The 20,280-nt window shown below is 43.0% G+C and overlaps 2 protein-coding genes across 2 annotated transcripts in view; both read left to right on the top strand.

Annotated features, from left to right (window-relative positions):
• The first annotated feature begins 312 nt into the window (after positions 1-312).
• tent5ba (terminal nucleotidyltransferase 5ba) lies at positions 313-3,852 on the top strand. The gene is made up of 2 exons (XM_019886437.1): positions 313-770; positions 2,642-3,852. The coding sequence occupies exons 1-2, from the start codon at positions 615-617 to the stop codon at positions 3,668-3,670; spliced, it is 1,185 nt and encodes a 394-aa protein (XP_019741996.1). The 5' UTR covers positions 313-614; the 3' UTR covers positions 3,671-3,852.
• Positions 3,853-7,703: 3,851 nt separating this feature from the next.
• Positions 7,704-20,280, top strand: part of tcea3 (transcription elongation factor A (SII), 3) — a 36,249-nt gene continuing 23,672 nt past the window's right edge. The window contains exon 1 of the mRNA XM_019886432.1: positions 7,704-7,823. The gene's annotated coding sequence lies outside the window, so the exon portion shown is untranslated. The remainder of the gene's footprint in view (positions 7,824-20,280) is intronic.

Genomic DNA, 20,280 nt, shown 5'->3' with positions numbered 1-20,280 from the left:
TATTTCAACGTCCATCAGGTCCACAATGCACTTTTGAGGATGGGCAGACAGGCTGCGCGTGTGTGCGTGAGCGTGTACGTGTGTGTGCGTGTGTGCGTGCGTGTGTTTTAAATCTGATTGCGTAATCTTTGACACTGAGAAGGAAAATGTATGAGGTTTACGATTTACTAAGACGTTTCCAAAACAAGTTTATAATCAAAGTATTTATCTATATTTGTAGCCAGGGTTTTCTTTTTTTTTTTTTTCTTTTTTAATTAAGCGTAGTCCGGAAAGTTTCGAAAGTGTCGTCAATACCTTGTGGAGAAAGTGGGGAAGGAGGGAGGCGGAGCAGTGACGTCAGCAGTGTGTTTCCACCAGGGCTTTGCTCAATGACCAAAAAACGCCAACCAATCAGGGCGCCGTATGTTAATGAGGGAGGAGTTTTGAAACACATGGGACCTTCCTTATGAATCGGCGCTTGAGCACGTAGGGCGGACTTCTCGGCGACCAGCTGACCCAACGCTTCCTCCCCGAACTCCATCCGACAGTAACGGGACGCACTTAGTGAAAGATCCCACCGGAATTTGTTCTGCTTCATTTTTTTTTGTGTGTGTCTTGCGGGGCTGTTGATCGGCATGGAGTGCGGGGATGCCTCGAAGCAGAGCCAGCGTTTCTGCGTTTTGTCCTGGGATCAGGTGCAGCGTTTGGATTCCATCTTGGGGGAAGCTGTGCCCATCCACGGCCGGGGAAACTTCCCCACGTTGTCCATGAGACCCCGACAGATTGTTCAGGTAAGAGAAATGGAAATTCTCTGTGAAGTGGCGTTTGGGTATCAAAGTTTTCGACGTTGCGTGTCATTAAATCACACATTTATACACAGAGCATTCGAATCACTTCTTTCCTGCTCCTTTTGAATAACATTTCCGTGACGGCTTACAGGCTTATTCCCATCACGTTTCTGTTGTTTAATTTATTTCCTCGGGAGTTGTCAGTCTTCACGATTATATCTTTTTACACACGAACCACAGAGACTGTCTTTAACTGCAATTCAAATACCCCACCTCCCCCCATTTCTAGTGGCTGACTTATGCAATTTTCCCTCCCCTTGTGGAGGAGGGTGGGGGGGGGGGCTGCGGGGGGCGTACAGACCGTTGGCTATCTGCAAAGTGTCTTCTCATGAGTCAAAAGTCCACTTATGGTCCATCTCAAACCTCATAGTCACGCTGCACTTCATTCTCATGTTGACGATGAGCTCAGTGAGTGAATGAAGCCCTGAGCTCATGCTTGTGGTTTTGGAAAGATGAATGCTCCATTGAGTGTTACAGGAAGCTTAAATTCAGGTTGAAGCCCCCCCCCCGAAGTGGAGACGCATGTTTTTGTGCGGACCCCAAGACGAAATGATTCACGGTTTTTGAATCACGTCTCGAATATTTCCAAATAAATGTCCTGTCATGACTATCTAGAACAATGGGTAGAGTGGGAATTCCATTATGATGGTCCATGCAGTGTTAGAGGATTAGAAACGTCCCAAGGTGTTACTGTCAAAGAAATATTGTTTTATAATGTAGACGTGTTTGTTTGGTTCGTTTAGAGCAAGCCAGCTTTTGTTACGCAAGTCGTGGCCGTCACTTTTATCAATGGTCTTTTACTATATAAGGAAAGACATGCGTCTCGTCCCTGCTGGGGTTTCACCTCCACCGCCTGCCTGCGAGCCACACACGCAGCCCCCTGCAGAAACGTTGCCTAATGTAAATCTGAGCGTCCACATTCTTGGATGTGACATCGGTGCAACTGCAGGCAGAGTTCACGTTCCCCCCGGGCTGAGTCATCATGAGCTGTGAAGAACTGTGAGGGGTTTCCTTGCATTTAGAAAAAAAAAGTGGATTTTTTTTTTTCTTCGGGAAGCTGACCTGGAATAGTTAAATAGGTCTTAATGTAATCACCATAAGAGAGAGTTGACACACTCTAATCTGATGGGTCAGTGCCACGGGGGGAGTATTAGGATTGTGTTCGTCTGCGTTTGTCTGTAATGAAAACCCGTGATGAATCCCGTGTAGTTTTACAGATGGATGGATCGTGACTGGATCATGAGCCATTCCTTTCCACAGAGAGATGACACATGAAGTGGTTTGCTTTTTAGATCATGAGCTCTTCCTTGCCATAGATAGTTGAGTATACGGTTTATAAATAGGTCCACATGATGTGGTAGACTTTCAATCATAAGCTTCTCCTTTTGATAGATAGAGAGATAGATAGATAGATGTAAATCCTCTTCATATGTGGCAAAATACTTTTGTTGAACCATAAACCAGGTCACTAGGAGAGGAGAGGAAAGGAAACACACATGACCCTTAAAGACCCTACAAGCTGAGAAGTCAAGCCACAAAGCAAAGGTTTCCTCATCAACTACCCACCAGTGAGGAGGGCGCTCCCAAACATATACGTGTCACAGTCTGTGCGTGTGATAAGATGACAGTATGAGGCTGCTGCGCCGTGTTTGGCCTCCTCTGCATTCGTTTAGGCGAAAGTCGATGCTGATGAAATGGACTTTGAGAGAAGAGTATTGATCTGGCCTTCACAAGGCAGCCCATTTCATTGTACAGTATTTCCGTGCACGTATCTAATGCCCTGTTGCGTGTGTGTGTTTGTGCGTCTCGTCTAGGTGGTGCGGGCGCGGCTGGAGGATCAAGGGGTGTGCGTTAAAGACGTGCGGCTGAACGGCTCGGCCGCCAGCCACGTGCTCCACCAGGACACCGGGCTGGGCTACAAGGACCTGGACCTGATCTTCGGCGTGTCGCTGAAGGACGACCAGGCCTTCCGACTGGTGAAGGATGTGGTGTTGGACTGCCTGTTTGATTTCCTGCCCCCTGAAGTGTCCAGGGAGCGAATCACAGCACTCACCCTCAAGGAGGCCTACGTGCAGAAACTGGTGAAAGTCTGTAACGACGCGGACCGCTGGAGCCTCATCTCGCTGTCCAACAACACGGGCAAGAATGTGGAGCTGAAATTTGTGGACACTTTAAGGCGGCAGTTTGAGTTCAGCGTGGACTCCTTCCAGATTTGCCTCGACTCTCTGCTCTTGTTTGACCGCTGCTCAGAGACGCCGATGTCAGAAAGCTTTCATCCCACGGTGGTCGGCGAGAGCGTGTACGGCAACTTCCAGGAGGCCATGGATCATTTGTGTCAGAGGACCATAGCCACGAGAAGCCCCGAAGAGATCCGAGGGGGCGGCTTATTGAAGTACTGCCACCTGCTCGTACGGGGCTTCCGAGCGGCCTCCGAGTCGGACATGAAGCAGATGCAGCGCTACATGTGCTCTCGCTTCTTCATTGACTTCTCCGACATTGGCGAGCAGCAGAGGAAACTGGAGGCTTACCTCCAAAACCACTTTGCCGGCATGGAGCACAAACGCTACGAGTGCCTGATGACGCTGTACCAGGTGGTGAACGAGAGCACCGTTTGTCTGATGGGTCACGAGCGGCGTCAGACGCTCAGCCTCATCTCCATGTTGGCGCTGAAGGTGCTGGCCGAGCAGAATGCCATCCCCACGGTGACCAACGTCACGTGTTACTACCAGCCGGCGCCCTACGTGCAGGACATTAATTTCAGCAATTACTACATCGCACACGTGCAGGCGCCGCTCGTGTCGCCGTGCGCCGCATCCTATCAGAAATGGTTGCCCTGTAGCTGAGGCGAACGTACCCAAAGATGGATTGCTTTTGTATCTTCTTGCAGAAAGAGGACTGAACACGCAGAGAAAAACAAACAAGTTTGCCAAATGCAACTCGATTGAAACCAACACACAAAACAATCCTGCTTTGCAGTAAATACGATTGAGCCAACACGCAACGTCCGTGAGATTGCTGGTCTTTTTTTTTTTTTTTTTTTAAAGATGTAGCGATAATGTTTTATTTAAAGTTAAAAAAAAAAGTCTTTGTGAAGCTTTTTATCGAAATACAATCTTTAGGAGACAAACGTTAAAGCTGATGTTATTTCATACTCTGGCTTTTAATTTTTGTAAAATACTGGACCAAAGATGTATTTTTCTCAGAAAGGGAATTTTTTTTTTCTTTGGTTTATGATTCCAAGTGCCTAAAATGACCTGTGAAATATTCTCGAGATGTCTGTAACGTGAGAACTGTGCATTCAGGGTTTATTTTTTTCCCCCTCTAGAATATTCTGTCTATCTTCAAGGAAGCAGAAGCATTCATTTTTGTGAGATTAAAAAAAAGGAAAAGTCATTTTTGGTGCTGTGGTTATTTTGGTTTTCATCTGGGCCCTGCTGTAGACTGATGGTCAAAGCATGTTTTTTGAATGTTGAGTTTTGCAGGATGCAATGAGAGAAAATGAGCATTATTTCAAAATCATTAATGAGTCACAGTGGATGATATCACGTGGACTACTGTTGGATTTTAAGCAACAGCTGCTCTTTAAAATGGAAGCATACCGTGAATGCTTGTTTTCCCGTCGACTTGATCTCATCAAGTAGACTTTCCAGTGAGCAGCTCCAGTGCAAGGCATGTATAGTTGTGGCTGCATTTGTTCAACCGAGGCTGAGGATCCGTTACGATCTGAGGACATGAACCATAAGGAGGCGTTTCTCAAGCACAATGGCTTCTCTCTACTCTGATACTAAAGCTTTTTTTTTTTTTTTTTAAACAAAGGCCGGCCTGTTCTTCCAACCATGACACTGATTGAAAGCTAACCCTGTTTGCTTGACTGACACCATATCTGAGTCGTGGTCCAAAATCTTGACTGTGATACGACGACAGCAAGGAGAGATGGAGAAGCTGCAACCTGACTGGTTGTGATCTCACTTTTAATCTTCACTTTATAAAAGGACATATTATTGATTTGAACATGTGACTGGCAGCTGGGAACATTCTCAGAAAGTCTCCAAATGACAAAGGGAATTAGCTATTCGACTTTGTTTTGCTTTATTTCCAAATAGAGTAGTCATTATTCGACTGTAAAAATGACTAAGCATCTATTCTGAGGGAGCCTTATACTTGTGCACCGTGGAGAAACGTATCACATTATATAGCAACTGGCCGGCTAGCTTTACAGCTGTGTTATTTCTTCTCTTTTTATTGCTTGTCTCCTTTGCAGTCTTTATTTTAAGATTAGTATCTCGGGACTGCCTGGCTTTTGCGATGCTGGGAGGTGATTTGAAAACAAAAGGTTAAACTGAACATATGGGTGATGCTTAGTCTTAGTCATTTGCTCAGTGAGCCCACCTGTAGATACTGGATTAAACGCGATGGAGAGACAGTGACGATCTTGACTTTCTTTGACATCTTTGAAACAAATTGCCAACACAGTACAATGCTTCGATACATATCCATATCCACAGTTAAATCCAAAATGGTTTACACCCGGGCCCGATAATGTTTGATGTTGAATGCCGAATCGACACCTTGAAAATGGCACTGAGACACGAAAGTTGCAAAAACCTACAAGATGTTGTCTTTAAGATGTTAACCCTTTCATGCACCAATAATGATAACCTGTAACCTGATAACATGATAAACTGTCCACCGTAGTGACCGCTGTCCCTGAAAGGGTTCATGAAACAATAGGAAGGAAGATGGAGTATATAGAGAAAGACCCTGCTCGTTCAAGAAGAAAATGTCAATTCCTCACAGGAAGGCAGGAGCTGAGATTCAAACCCCAAACCTCAGAACTATGTGGCAGACGTAGTTAGCAACGGAGCTCGGCTGTGAACTCTTCATTGGTCATGATAGTCTACAAATTAAAGGTCTAAACTTTCTCAAGGGGAAAACAAATATTCATGACGAGTTGTTATTTTAAAGAGATATGACATCTATTCAAGGAAATGACGTACTGGATGTTTGGTTTGTGTTTTCAAATCGGTGATATGAAGCTGAGGCGCCAGAACATAAAGGAAAATACTCTTATCTAGGAAATGAGCTCTTGAATCTTATTTCACATCCCGCTCTTGGGCAAGTATGAATTAATTTTTCCAATGTGAGCTTATATTTACTTCCATACATGCTGGGATCCACCATCCAAGAGGCCCTTGCATGTGCAAAAAGTCTACAACCCCCCCGCCCACCTGCTCGCTTTCTGTGGAGCAAGTATCAACCATTTCACCTCTACATTCCTTTCAAGTCTGCACAACATGCGCTTCCATACTGCGGAAATGGCTTTGTGCTACTTTGTTGACTAATTCGGTTAATTGCCTCGGAAGGCTCACACCCGATAAACTTCAATTTCATACAATAACATTTACAGAAGAAGAAGTTTAGATTTCCTTAGTGTAAGAGTGTTGGGTGCTTTTGGAGCCCCAAGCTGCTTGGCCTGATTGATGACCCGTCTTAGCTTGCACAGAGGCCCATTGTGGAAGTTGCCTTCTCATTTTTTTTTCTTTTTTACAAACACCGATCGGCATGTGATGTGATGATTCACTGCGGACTGTCCTTGGACATTTCTCTTATTGCATTTAAGTACAGTTAAAAAGAATCAAGCAGTTAAACTGCGCTCTTAAATTTTTAATGTGTTCTTTGCTGCCTTTTGGTTTTGTGGTCAAAAGCAACATGGGATTGGCATGGGGGCTCTCATTTCATCATTCTTCCCTTGGGGCGGCAGTTTTGCCACCCATGTTGCAGAGGGGAACATTTTTTTCTTTACTTTTGAACCCCAAGCTTCCCCGCCCCCCCTCTCAAAACCACCACCCAATGTAAGATGTATGCCATTCATGCCATAAATAAACAGCAATGAAAACTGCCAATATGTTATTTCAGGCTAAAAGACATGAACAATATTATAAAGCTAATACCATACTAAAAGATAATCAGGATCTATTCATTTTCCATTGTACTTTTTTTAACAGAAAACGGAAATAATAATATTAATCATAATGTAATAACACTAACCTAATAATAATAACTGAACAACTCATAACTTAACAACTAATGTGTTCAAACATCATATAAGAAGAAAGTATTAAATATTGATGCATTGTTACTCAGTAACTTGCCTAGAAACCACCGTGGTTTCTTACACAATCTTTGACTCAGCACAGTATAAGTACAGTGCAAAAATATGCGGTTCAATTAAGTCATTTTGGACTTTTATCTTTTCATCAACAACAAATAGTCAGAAAAAAAACAAGCAGTCATTAGTCTCAATTATGGTGTTGTTCATCTGTGCTTCCAGTTATTCTGGCCCAGTGTGCAAGAGTGTTGACGTTTTGATGATCTTCCCTTTGTGTGTGTACATGTTCGTGTATGTGTTTTGAGAAGGAAGTACCCAAACCAAAACAGAGGTTGGAGGTGTGTACAATTGAATTTCAGTCCATCATTCATCATTCAATCATTCATTATATATTTGATTAAAAAAAAACATTCTGCTCTACTTTCACAACTTGCACAATAAGCAAATAATCAGATCACTGAAAGTAAATTAAATATTAATACATGCACACGTAGCATTTATTTTATTAGGGATGGTCCGATTTGATCCTTGGTATCGAGTCCTATACAGGCCAAAAGACTGGATCGGTATCGGATTGTTTTTATTAGAACCAGTCCGATCTCATTCATAAACCTAAACGACATCATTTATTTTCAACTTCACTTTGTGCGACATGCTAAGACACGGGTTAGCGGACATCTACATTTTCATTCCAGAATTTTATACCAGAAGTACGACTTCCTGCTTGTGTGTCTTAAGACTCATGGGAAATGTAGTCGCATTATTAGCCTGCTGTGGGCAGAATAGCAACCCGAGTTTGCGATGTTACAATGCGGGAGTGGCGCGAGGTTAACGACACAGCCAGCTTCCGGTAGCTGCCGTGAGCAAACAAAAAAGTTTGGATACTGGTGAGTGCATTGACTTGTTTACAGCTTTTGAAATGTCAACCAAGATAGCATTTAGCATTAGCCACATTATACCTCTAGCGCCTGTTCACCTGTGCAAATGAGCTGACACTCTCACACGTAAATACAAAGGTTTCAGTATCGGATATAAAAAAGTGGTATCGAGCCTCGTACATATATCAATGTTTAGAAATACAACTTTTTTTAACCTCTCATGTCATTCATTTTCCCCTATAAGGCAAAAAAGCCATACATTTAATGATAATAATAATAATAATAATAATAATGAAATAAAACATCGACATCATCATCATCATCATAATTTATACATGACAGGAGTCTTGCTGTGGACATATGGGTCCCGTTTACACTTGTGTAGTCTCTTCTAATGCAAGCTAAATAATGACGACTCAGTCCAGATCACACAGACCTGAGTCAGGATGTGAGCATGTTTGGAAGTGTAGCTATACTTGGGGAGCACATGAGCGTGACATCATCTTGTGGGTGCAAAGGGGAAACACATGTTTCATGATTGGACCAAGCTGACCATGCAGTTTCAGCTGCAGGAGGCTGCTGTGTGTGTGTGTGTGTGTGTGTGTGTGTGTTGTGTGTGTGTGTGTGTGTGTGTGCGTGTGTGCGTGTGTGCGTGTGTGTGTGTGTGTGTGTGTGTGTGTGAGTTTACATTACATCAAAACATCTTAAAAAGTGTTTGAAGTATAAAAATCATCAATTCAAAACAGTGTCGCTGTGGTGGATGTGAATGCGTTTTCTATACAGTATTGTTCATCCTGTTCAGAGTCAGAGGGAGTTGGAGCCTATCGCAGGGAAAATAATAAGCCTACATATACCGTTTTTTTTTTCAATAATTAAGCATTGCGCTGCTTTTCTTCATTTTCTCAAATCATCAATTTACATGGAATGATTAAACAATAATAATTACATTCGACCCTATAATACTTTAATAGGTTGATATGTTATATCTGGCTATTATCATCGACACACACACACACACACACACACACACACACACACACACACACACACACACACAGCAGCCTCCTGCAGCTGAAACTGCATGGTCAGCTTGGTCCACTTCTGCACCTTACTTGCTTCCCAGCAGAACATATTAGGAAGAGGTATTGCTAAAAATGCCAAAATACACTTAAGTAGGGGTGTTCACACGGCAACATTTGCTCCGGTGCTACGCCGGTGCTGCCCCAGTAGAGCGTTCACACGTGCAAAGTTACACCGGTGTAGCCCCTGAAAAGAGCTTAAACCGGAGCAAATTTAACCCACCTCAGGGAGGTGGTTCAAAAGTTTACTCCAGAGCAAATGCTTGTTTGTGGCGGGGGGAGTAGCCTTGCTACGCATGAGAAGAGTTGATTACGTACGGCTAGAATGCGTTGCTTTCGTGCTCTGTTGTACTTCCGTCAACTGTTTGTCTAATAACGACACAAGAAATGATGGCGTTTGACTGGTGCTTTAGTAGATTATAGAATGGCAACTGGCAATAACAGTAGCAAGCGGCACCTTGCCTCTTGGGTTATACCATCTCAACTTTCCTTTTGTAGGAGACTGGACTGTCTCGGAGTTGTTTGTGTAGTTTGTTCCTCTGTTGTGTGTTCACAACCCCCCCATAGAATTTATTTTGTGATTTCCTCTCTTGATTTTCTGTTTTGCGCATTATATGTTTGCTTTTCTGAGTGTCATTGAAGTCATCGTTGATTTACGTTTTCGGTGGCGGTCATTGAAGGCCTCTCGAGCAAAAGGCACGGAGACCGAGAAGGAGAAGGACGTGCCTGTACAGTAGTTGCTTGAGTTGTATATGTTTTAAAAAGAACCAACACGACAGCTCTTGTTTTCTATCGTTTTGCTCCACTGCAGAAACTGCCGTGTGAACCCAAGTGGGGCTGCATCGGCGCTGCGCCGGTGCTAACACGCTCAGCGGCTTTGTACGTGTGAACGCTCCACAAAATTTGCTCCGGTGTAAGATATATCGCGACAAAATACATCGGTGCAGCACCGGAGCAAATGTGTGCCGTGTGAACACCCCTAGTGACATTTTATGTTTGTATTTTGTGTAACCGTGACATTGAATTACACTTTGAACAAGTAGACTAAAATCCAGTGTTCAGTGACTACTCATTAAAGTTGTCATTGAACCGCACGCACAACCTGTTTACGAAGCATTAAGTACATATGTGCAACAACAAACAGAAAACACAATAGGCACTGGAACTTCTTCCACCTTCCACAGGTGATTAGGTCTAAGCTAATTGGCTGCTTGGTACATTGTTAGCATGTATTAACAAGTGGGATTTTGTTTTTTAATCCAGCCCCATAACCTATAATTAAAAATGACGAGGAATGACAAGACAATTGCTGTGACTGAGTAAAACAAACAAAACAAGAAGTAAAAAAAATAAAACAATCAAAACTCTTCTCTCCTCTTCTCTTCTACACTCAGGTACATATCCCAATTTATTGAATTCTGTGGATGGTGCTTCGGGAGTATGGGGTACCCAAACCGCCTGATATGGCCTGTTCATTTCCTGTACGTCTAGTGTCAGAGTTTGGTCCACATTGCTGGCAGTAAGTCGGATTATTTTCCTGTGAGAGTTGGACTCCGCTGAGGCTGCTCATTGTCACCCATTCTGTTCATCACATTTGTGAAAAGAATTTCTAGAAGCAGCCATGGTAGAAAAGGGGTCAAGTATCTTGGGGTCTTGGTCACGAGGCAGATCGGTGTAGCATCTGCAGTGATGACGACTTTGTATTGTTCTGTTGTGGTGAAGAATCTATATTGCTACCTTCATCGATGGTCACAAGCTGTAGGTCGTGACAGAAAGAACAAGATCCCGGCTAGAAGCAGCTGAAATGAGTTTTCCTCCGCAGGGTGTCTCTTCCAGATAGGCCGAGAAGCTCGGTCATCCCGCAGGAGCTCTGCTGCTCCTCCATTCTGACAGGAGACATATGAGGTGGCTCGGGCATCCAATTAGGATGCCTTCTTTCTGGGCTCCTCACTGGCGAGATGCTCCGGGCACATCACACCGGGAGGAGGCCAAATTAATGATTAAGGACACACTGGAGAGACAAGTATGTCTCCCGGCTGCCGTGGGAACACCTTAGATTGCCTTCGGATCCTGGGCTGCATAAAGTGGTTGGGGAGAGGGAAGTCTGAGCTTCCCTATTAAAGCTGCTACCCCCGTGACTCTACCTGGGATAAGTAAATAGACAGATGGATATTTTCATGGGACAACAGTGAGGAAATGACAGTTTGTTACAATTTAAAGCAGTCGCTGTACTGCTCGTACTGTACAACAGTGTAAATCACAGGTGTCAAACTCAAGGCCCGGGGGCTAGATCTGGCCCACCACATCATTTGATGTGGTCCGCACAATCAAATCAAACATGTTGACTTCTATGATGCTTAATAAATTTTGTACTAAAATTTCAAATTCTCGTATGTAATATATAAGAGAGTTATTGTAAGTTTTCTTGTTACCAAAACCCTCATTAAAGTCATTTAAACTATACTTGAATAAACCATTATTCTTGACTTCCTCATATGGTTTAGCCATCACAACGGCCCTCCAAGGGAACCGGTAACTATAATGTGGCCCACGACAAAAATAAGTTTGACACGCCTGGTGTAAATGTACTGTTCCAGTCAGTATCTGGTGTGACCCACATTTACCTCAAGCAGTACAACTTATTGCCTTTGCATAAATTTGATCAGGTTTTCAACTGTGGTCTGTGGAGTGTTGCTCATCTCCTCTTCAGTATCTGTGCGAAGTTGTTTGATAGTGGCAGGAACTGGAACACTGTCTTAGATGGCGAATAAGCAGAGCATCCAAAACATTTTCAAGTGTCACACATCCGGCGAGTATGCTGGCTATGCAAGAACCGGGTTTTCAGCTTCCAGGAATTGTGTGCAGCCCTTTACAGCTTGGGGCCATGCTTTGTCATGCTGCAAAATGAGCTGATGGCTGTTGATGACTGGTACAACAATGCGCCTCAGGGTATTGTCATGGTATCTCTGCAATTGGGTTCATTGTTTGAAGTAAGATCCAAGACGGCGTTTTTGTCTTTAGTTTTGTCGCATGGTGTTTGTTGTTACTTTTTGTGGGCCTGATGTGGACAGTTTTTGGCCACGGCGTTCGTCAAAGGAGAAGAATCTGTGCTTGGTGGTTGCGTCTTCTCGGCAGCAGGGGTTTACCAGCACTGATTTTGATTGGGAGGAATATCGGCGCTTATTTGACTGTTGCTGCTGGACAGCCCCTGGGGCACTTGTGTTTTTTTGCGCCTGTAATGAACAGCTTTTTTCACAGCCCCGTTTTGTTTAGCGAAGATGCCGGCGCTGTTGGAAAAGTCTGAGCTGGTGCGGTTGGATTGATGGCTTGTGGAGCCGAGGATGAGGAGAGAGTAGCGTCTGAACTGAAAGTCGCCGCTTTGAATTGAAACGGATTTATATGGGACAGGAGAAGTTTTTTTGACAATGGATGCTACAGCTTCTTGTTAGCTTTCAAACTTTGCTTGGAGCAGATGTGTGCACATTTTGAGCATGACGTCTGATCCACTGGTGAAAGGACACTTTGAGTCTCCTCTCTTTCATTTAGGACTCCTTCAAACAATCAAGCGTATGCAGAAAAAATGGTTAATATTGCATGACTGTCCATGGTTTACATTATGTGTTGTGTTATATTATTTTGTTATTGTATGTTAACTCTTTTGTAAAGCGCTTTGTTACAGCAGCAGCTGTTGTGAAAGCGCTATATAAATAAAGATGTATTGTATTGTATTGTCTGTAACATACTCCTGCCCAGAATATAACCAAACTGCTACCATGGGTTGCTGGATCCACAACTTTGACCCAAGCCAACTGCTAATCCAACGACTCCATACACGTGGTCTGACACCTGCACTATACATGATAAAGTGCGCCATCAAGTTTGTTTATGTGAACTGATTGCCATCAAGGTAGCTGGTCTCAGACGGTCTTGGAGGTAAAAATGCCCGCTGTATCAGGATGGTCCCGGGCATGTGTTGCTACATATTCTCTGTGGTTGTAATGCCAGTTGGATGTACTTCCAAGTTCTTTCAAATGCCTTTGGATATATTTAATGGTAGGCAGGAGGAACATTCAGTTCCAGGGCAAGCATGCCGGTGTCCTGCAGACAGCATGCCAAAGGCACACTCCCTCAAAACATGGAAAAGCTGTGGCTGTGTTATGCAATGAAACTGAACATTTAGAGTGGCCTTTCATTGTGGGCAACCTATGGCACACCTGTGCCGTAATCATTCTGCCTCCGCATTTTGACACGCCACACCTGTGAGGTGGATGCATTAGCCACAGTAATGTAGAAGTGCTCATTGCATATTTGCTAACCATTTTTGAGAGCGTGATAGGTATATTGCGGATACAAAAGTGTAGCATTTATATTTATGCTCAGCACATGTATGACTTTAAGCTTGCACCCTTTTTTGGCATCGTTAAAGTGACAGAAAAGGGCCCTTGGTATCCCCAAACTGTTCGCACAAAGTGCAAAGCATAGAAATTACAATTAACGATGGCTGTAATTAAAGGCGAAACACTGCGTGATTAATTGATATAATTACTTTTCAGAAGAAGTCTCTGCCAAAACTTTCATTCATGAGCGGGGAGGTTGAAAGTCAGGGTAAAGGGCTGAATTTAAATTGAAGGTCTCAGTTCCCTTTTCCAATGTATGACCTACAATCAATATTTTGAACGTTGACTTCTGCATACATTTTGAGTGAAACATATCCAATATCACTGTTTATATTTACTGAGCACATAACCCCCCAGATGCCCAACCTGCACATTAACAACAACAACAAAATTGTCAACAATGAGATAGCAAGGATAAGCAACCGTCTATGCATCCTTTTTCTATACTGCTTCTTGTGTTTCGCGTTGCGGCGAGCTGCCTATCTCAGCTGACTACACCATGGACCGGTTGAGAAAGTTAAAAAAAAAATAAAATAATACATACAGTATATTTAATGCTACTGTCTGGCCTGACGTTCCCCACATTGATTTATATGATGGTAACTTAAGCATTTCTCCAATTCACATAAATGTGTCGCATTTATATTTATGCTCAGCGCATGTATGACTTTAAGCTTGCACCCTTTTTTGGCATCGTTAAAGTGACAGAAAAGGGCTCCAGGTTTCCCCAGATGGTTCGCACAAAGTACAAAGCTATAGGATTGCAATTAATGTTGGGTGTAATTAAAAGTGAACGACTGCGAGAATAATTAATATAATTACTTTTAATAAGAGGTCTCCGCCAAAACTTTCACTTTGGGGAGGTTGAAAGTTCAAGGTAAAGGGCTGAATTTAAACTGAAGGTTTAAGTTCGCTATTCCAATTTATGACCGACAATCAATAATTTAACTGTCGATTTGTACATACATTTTGAGTGAAACATATCCAATATCGCCGTTTACATTTACTGAGCACATAACACCACCACCCCTCCCCCACCTGCCAGCATACCCAGATGCCCAAACTGCACATTAACAACAACAAAAAATAAATGTCACCAATGAGATGACACAAAAGTCAGCAAGCATCTATGCATCCTTTTTCGACACTGCTTCTTGTGTTCGGCGTTAAGGCGAGTTGCCGATCTCAGCTGACTACACCATGGACTGGTTGAGAAAGTTAAATAAATGAATACATCAATAAAATAAAAGCAATACAGATATTTAACCCTTTCATGCACCCTGTCACTGATAAAATGATAAGCGGTCCACTGGAGTAACCGCTATCCCTGAAAGGTTTCATGTCCCATACTGGCCTTGTGTTCCTCACATTCATTTATATCATAGGTGTCAAAGTCATGGCCCGGCGGCCAGATCTGACCCGCCGCATCATTTGATGTGGCCCACGAATGCAAATCAAACATGTCAACTTCCATGATGGTTGCAACAATGTCTACCAAAATTTGAAATGTTCTTATGTAATAAATAAGAGGCACGTTGTGAGCATTTTCTTGGAACCAAACCACTCAGTACGGTAACTTAAACAATAGTTGAATAAACAGTTATTATTGATTTTGTGTGTGTGTGTGTGGGGGGGGGGTGTTCAGTTATAATGGCCCTCCAAGGGAAACGGTGACTAAAATGTGGCCCACGATAAAAATGAGTTTGACACCCCTGATTTATATGATGGTAACTTCAGCATTTCTTCAATTTCTCTGGAATCATCTTAATGGTCTTTAGTTTTACTGTCGTTTTTTTTAAATTTCTTTGTGTGTGTGCGTGTGCGTGTGTGTGCGTGTGTGTGTGTGTTTTGGGCAGATGCAGGTGTGACGACTTTACCAATTAGCTTCTTGAGGTCACCTCGCAGACACTCTACATGTTAACCCATGTGCTGTGAATCCGTAGAACAGCGGTCCCAAAATAAACTGTTTCACGAGTGAGGTCAAGGGGCATGAGGGCGCGCGAGCTCAAGATGCAAACTACAGTGTGAAAGATGCTTACTCACGCAGGAGTGAGCAGCATCGAGCATTCCTGGCATTACAGCCAACGGACAAACAATCTCAACTTCATCCAGAGTGCCAAGCCCGCTCAATGGTGGCAGTGTGTGCAGTTTAGCCACTGAAGGGGGTTTGGGGCGGGGGGAGGGTGGGGATTAATCCCACCATCCAAACATTATAAAGTCTGAGGTGTACCTGTCTACTTTAGCCTGTCATTATTGTATAACATGCCACTGACTTTTATATTTAGATTCTGCTTAATTTAGGTCTCCTTTTAGCACAAATGGGTAAAAAAAACAAAAACATTTGAAAGTACAAAGTAACATTTGTCCACCCCGTTCAACATAAACTGTTCTTAAAACACCTTCTACAATAAAACAGCATCCGATGGAAAGTTAGTCATAGCAGAGAATGAAAGAGATAGTCTTCCAAAGAAGTGATGGAGCATGTGAAGTTTTTTAGACAGCAAGATTGTTTTGCCATTTGCACAGATACAGGAAAAAAAAAAACCTCCCCAAGTTAAGCTTGATGAATACACTTGAAATGATATAAAAAGAAAAAAACACAATAAAAGGGAATTTCTATTCTCTTTTATTGTGCAAGCATTGTTGTCATTGAACTACACCCTTCTCATTCTCAAGTGTTTTTCACTTGTCTGCTAATGAGTGACGTGAAAGGTGTGGCACCTCCGCACCTGCGTCTCGCGCATCAGCGAATGCCTTCTTATGACTAAACAAATTGCACTTATTTGTTTTGCAAGTTTCTGGAGATGTTCTGCCACTTTGCAAAGCGACAAAAGACCTTGATCATGCAGTAAAAAAACACATCCTGATTTACAACAAGCAGGAGACTTGTTCGTAATTCCATTATGGCACTTCAACATAATCTGGTATAACTTTTACTGGTAGAGCTCTCGCTATACACATTGATTTCTTGCAGATGTCGACTTTAGGCAATGCGCAGGGCTGGTACTAAACCTGCTCCTTATGAAAAGTACCCTTTACATCAGGGGTGGCCAACCCGCGACTCGTGAGCCGCATGCGGCTCTTTGTCTGGTTCAATGCGGCTCCCGGGCTCTCACACAACAAGCGTCGAAAACGCCTCGGCAGCGGCGATGCCATTCAAACAAGGCGCCAACTTCACAGAACGTACTCCGTCAGCCTATCATCAATCCCGTTACTTGATTGACATAGAGAGCAACCAATCAGATGACTGCATCACCGCTCATGCGCAAACAACGGCGCTAAACGCTAAGCTAGTCGGCATATCATCAATCCCATTACTTGATTGACATAGAGGGCAACCAATCAGATGACTGCATCACTACTCATGCACAAACAACGGCACTAAGTGCGAAGATAGTCAGCGAATTACCTCTGATTTTAAGGCAGGGGTATCCAATACGTCAATCAGAATCGACCGGGAGCCAGTGAGCCAAGTCGACCGCAAGGGGTGGGAGGAGGAAATGCGTGGGGAAAAAAAGATTTGTTTGTTTGTATCTTGAGCTTTCATTCATTTTCGGCCCTTTCCGACTATTGCTCATCGTGGTGTGCGTCCATATGTGTGCGAGTGCACTGGTGGGCACCCGCGTGAGTGCGTGCGAGCGAGCGCGCAACATCTGATGCACTTCGGAAACAATAGGCCTCTCTTATTTGTGTGTGTGTGTGTGTGTGTGTGTGTGTGTGTGTGTGTGTGTGTGTGTGCGTGTGCACGTGCGTGCGCGAGGAAGGGTATGATGTGGCTCTTTGCAGTAACTCAGTAAAAAAAACTGGCTCTTCGTCTCTGACTGGTTGGCCACCCCTGCTTTACATCACTTTAATTGTGATTTGGCGCACTCTAATTAAAACGGAAAAAAAGTCGATGCATTTCAAAGACTTCACTTGTAGTATGATGCACCCTCCATCACGCCAAGTGGGGGTCAAACCCGAGGACCTTTGGTCTTCTTAACCACTTTGGTGAGAACCAAGAGTGAAATCACGAAGGTTTGTTTTTGCAATTTCACAAGTGCTCATTTTCCGGGGGTTTGTGGGTGCACGTTTTCTCCAGAAAAATGCTGGGTATTGTTGTGTAAGCAGGCAGGAGCTCTGGTGACATTTTGTCCTCCAGCTGCGTACAGTATGTACAGTACACAGCACAGTCAACAGGCTCCACTTCAACACGATATCTATTTATCCATCCAATCTACAAAAATCCAAAAGAGCATGATATGATGGTCTCCAGAAACGGATCCTCCAGATCCTCTTAGACACAATGTGGGGACTCTCATCAAGGCCTCTTGCACCAATTTCGCAATTCCGCACTTCAAGAACCAGGAAGAGTCATTTGGAGAGAAGATTGGTTGATCTTATTCTCAGGCTGGTGCAAATAAATTAAATTTGCTCTTGTTTCATCGTCCCTTATTTGCGCGCCAGGTGCATCCTTCCCCGTCCGTGTGATGTAGGCCACAGTTACCAGTGTGTGTTTTAGCAAACTAAAATTGAAAAAACATTTTCATGAACAAAATTTTTAAAATGTGTGTCTGTGTGAAAATCAACTGGAACTACATTTTACATGAAGTTATTATGATGTCTTTGTCTATTAATTTCATACATCAGCTTTTTAGGTTCCCGCCTCAAATGTATTCATTTCAGTAATCATGCTTGGCCGTACATAAAGGAAGGTCAAAGAGTCATTTTTTTAAATCACACAATGCGAATTGTTTCTTTTTTTTAAATTTTGCACTTGACAAATACCAAATGTATTTAAAAAAACTAAAACAATGCTAAAACAAACAAAGACGAAACTAAAACCAAGCATTTTCAAAAAAAATATAAACTAATAAAATAAATATAAATAATAAAAACTAACAAACCTGCTCCAAAAAGTCATTATAACTCACTGAATTAAAAATAAAAGTCAAAATAAAATAAAAACGAGATAATTAAACTGAAAAACTATTTCAACCCTTATTGCAATTCTTAAACAAGTAGCACTTGCCAGTGAGCTGCATCTAACTTTTTTGGGGAGGTGTTGCTTTTATTTTTGTATTCACACTTGCATTGGGGTAAACTTAGAAATCAAGAATTGAAAAAAATACATGTGTAGTTCAAAAGTCAGTGTTGTAGCGCAGGTGTGTCAAACTCATTTTAGTCACGGACCAATTTGGAGTTACGTCTTCCCTCAGAGGGCCATTACAACAGTGAAACCACAAAATTATTACTTGTACACAACAAATGAGTAGATTACTAGTTTGGACATCAGCGAAGTCAATTATAATAGTTTGTTCAATTATTGTTCAAGTGAGTGTAAACTGGGTAACAAAATTATTGCAAATGTTATTGATTACACATGACAATTTGACATTTTGGTACAGATTTTTGCAAGTTGACACACATAATTTGCTTTCGCGGGCCATATAAAATGACCTGGCGGGCCGGATCTGGCCCCCGGGCCTTGAGTTTGACACCTAAGTTGTAGCGCGTGAGTAAAGCGTGGCGTTTGTGACCCAAAGAATGACGAGCGAGCGCTGTAGCAAACGGAGGGAGTGGACGAAAGCTCTCCGACTAGCTCCACGCTTCGGGTCTTGGCTGAAAGTTTGTTTTCTGGTGGCCCGTGCTAAGTCCCACTTTTTTTTTTTTTTTTTTGCCACGTCTGCTCTTCACCTCTGCGTCAGTCTGGCCACAAGCTGCCTCCCGCTGCGAGGAACGGAGGTTATTGGCGAGCAGCTCGCTGTGGTTATAACAAACCAGCAGTTTTGGGTCATATCAGTCAGTGTGAGTGAAACCATTAAATGCTCCATGTCTTCATGCTACTCCAGGGTCATTTGAGAACTATTAAACATGGCACTTTCCCACTCAAAACCAACATCTCTGTCAAAGTGCCTTTCTCCCAGCTTGGAACCGCCATCGGATGGAAAATGAGGCCTCATCAAAACACATAAATCAGTCGTTCGTTTTGCCACTTGAGCTCCAAAACCTCGTCCCGCTGCAGCGTGCGTCAACGTCAACCATCAAAGCATCAAAGTGGCCCTCGCTAAAGTGCTCTGGGACTATTCTATAACAAACCAGCAGTTTTGGGTCATATCAGTCAGTGTGAGTGAAACCATTAAATGCTCCATGTCTTCATGCTACTCCAGGGTCATTTGAGAACTATTAAACATGGCACTTTCCCACTCAAAACCAACATCTCTGTCAAAGTGCCTTTCTCCCAGCTTGGAACCGCCATCGGATGGAAAATGAGGCCTCATCAAAACACATAAATCAGTCGTTCGTTTTGCCACTTGAGCTCCAAAACCTCGTCCCGCTGCAGCGTGCGTCAACGTCAACCATCAAAGCATCAAAGTGGCCCTCGCTAAAGTGCTCTGGGACTATTCCTCTATTAAAGGTCTAAACTTTGAAACCGTGTTATTGAAGTCTTGGTTATTTTTACAAATTTGTTTTGACTGAGAACATGAACGTGAACCCGTTCTCTTGAATCACGAATGTAATGTGATGTCGCAGATCTTGTTGTTGGTATTGTTTTTCCACTCAGAAAGGGACATTTGAATGGGCTGATCATTGACACTTATATAATAGGTTTATATGGAAAAATTATGTCAGCAACTAAAATTCACCACCTTAAAACAATCTGCAGTGAGTGATTTCAGTTTGGGGGGTGTCTTTTACCACAGATTGGCATCATGCCCACTCTTGGAGCTTGGCTTTTTTTTTTTGTCCTCCCCTTCTCAGCCTGTTGACATCATTGAAGGGAGGAAAGCGTGATTAGTTGGTTTGTCACATTCTGTTGTCACTTAGTGTCTGAAACGGTGACCAATCGCCAACAAAATTCATAGGCACAAGATCGCTTTTATTTAGGATTTTATTGATATCAAACGTCAGTTCTTTTGAGCAAAAACCACGATCACCTCCACAAAATCATAAATGTTGCGTTGATTTTTTTTTTTAAAACAGGAGAAGAGTAGCAATGTGCACATGAAT

Source organism: Hippocampus comes, unplaced genomic scaffold (assembly GCF_001891065.2).
Source record: "Hippocampus comes isolate QL1 unplaced genomic scaffold, H_comes_QL1_v1.1 scaffold335, whole genome shotgun sequence".
Lineage (NCBI taxonomy): Eukaryota > Metazoa > Chordata > Actinopteri > Syngnathiformes > Syngnathidae > Hippocampus > Hippocampus comes.
The sequence above is the reverse complement of the archived record's forward strand: the minus strand, read 5'-3'. Positions and strand labels throughout refer to the sequence as shown.

What these genes read in the sequence shown, in the direction of transcription:
- tent5ba (XM_019886437.1), top strand. Translation starts at nt 615, where the DNA reads ATGGAGTGCGGGGATGCCTCGAAGCAGAGCCAGCGTTTCTGCGTTTTG. An exon ending in GACCCCGACAGATTGTTCAG is followed by an intron (nt 771 to 2,641) that starts GTAAGAGAAATG and finishes CGTCTCGTCTAG; the next exon opens with GTGGTGCGGGCGCGGCTGGA.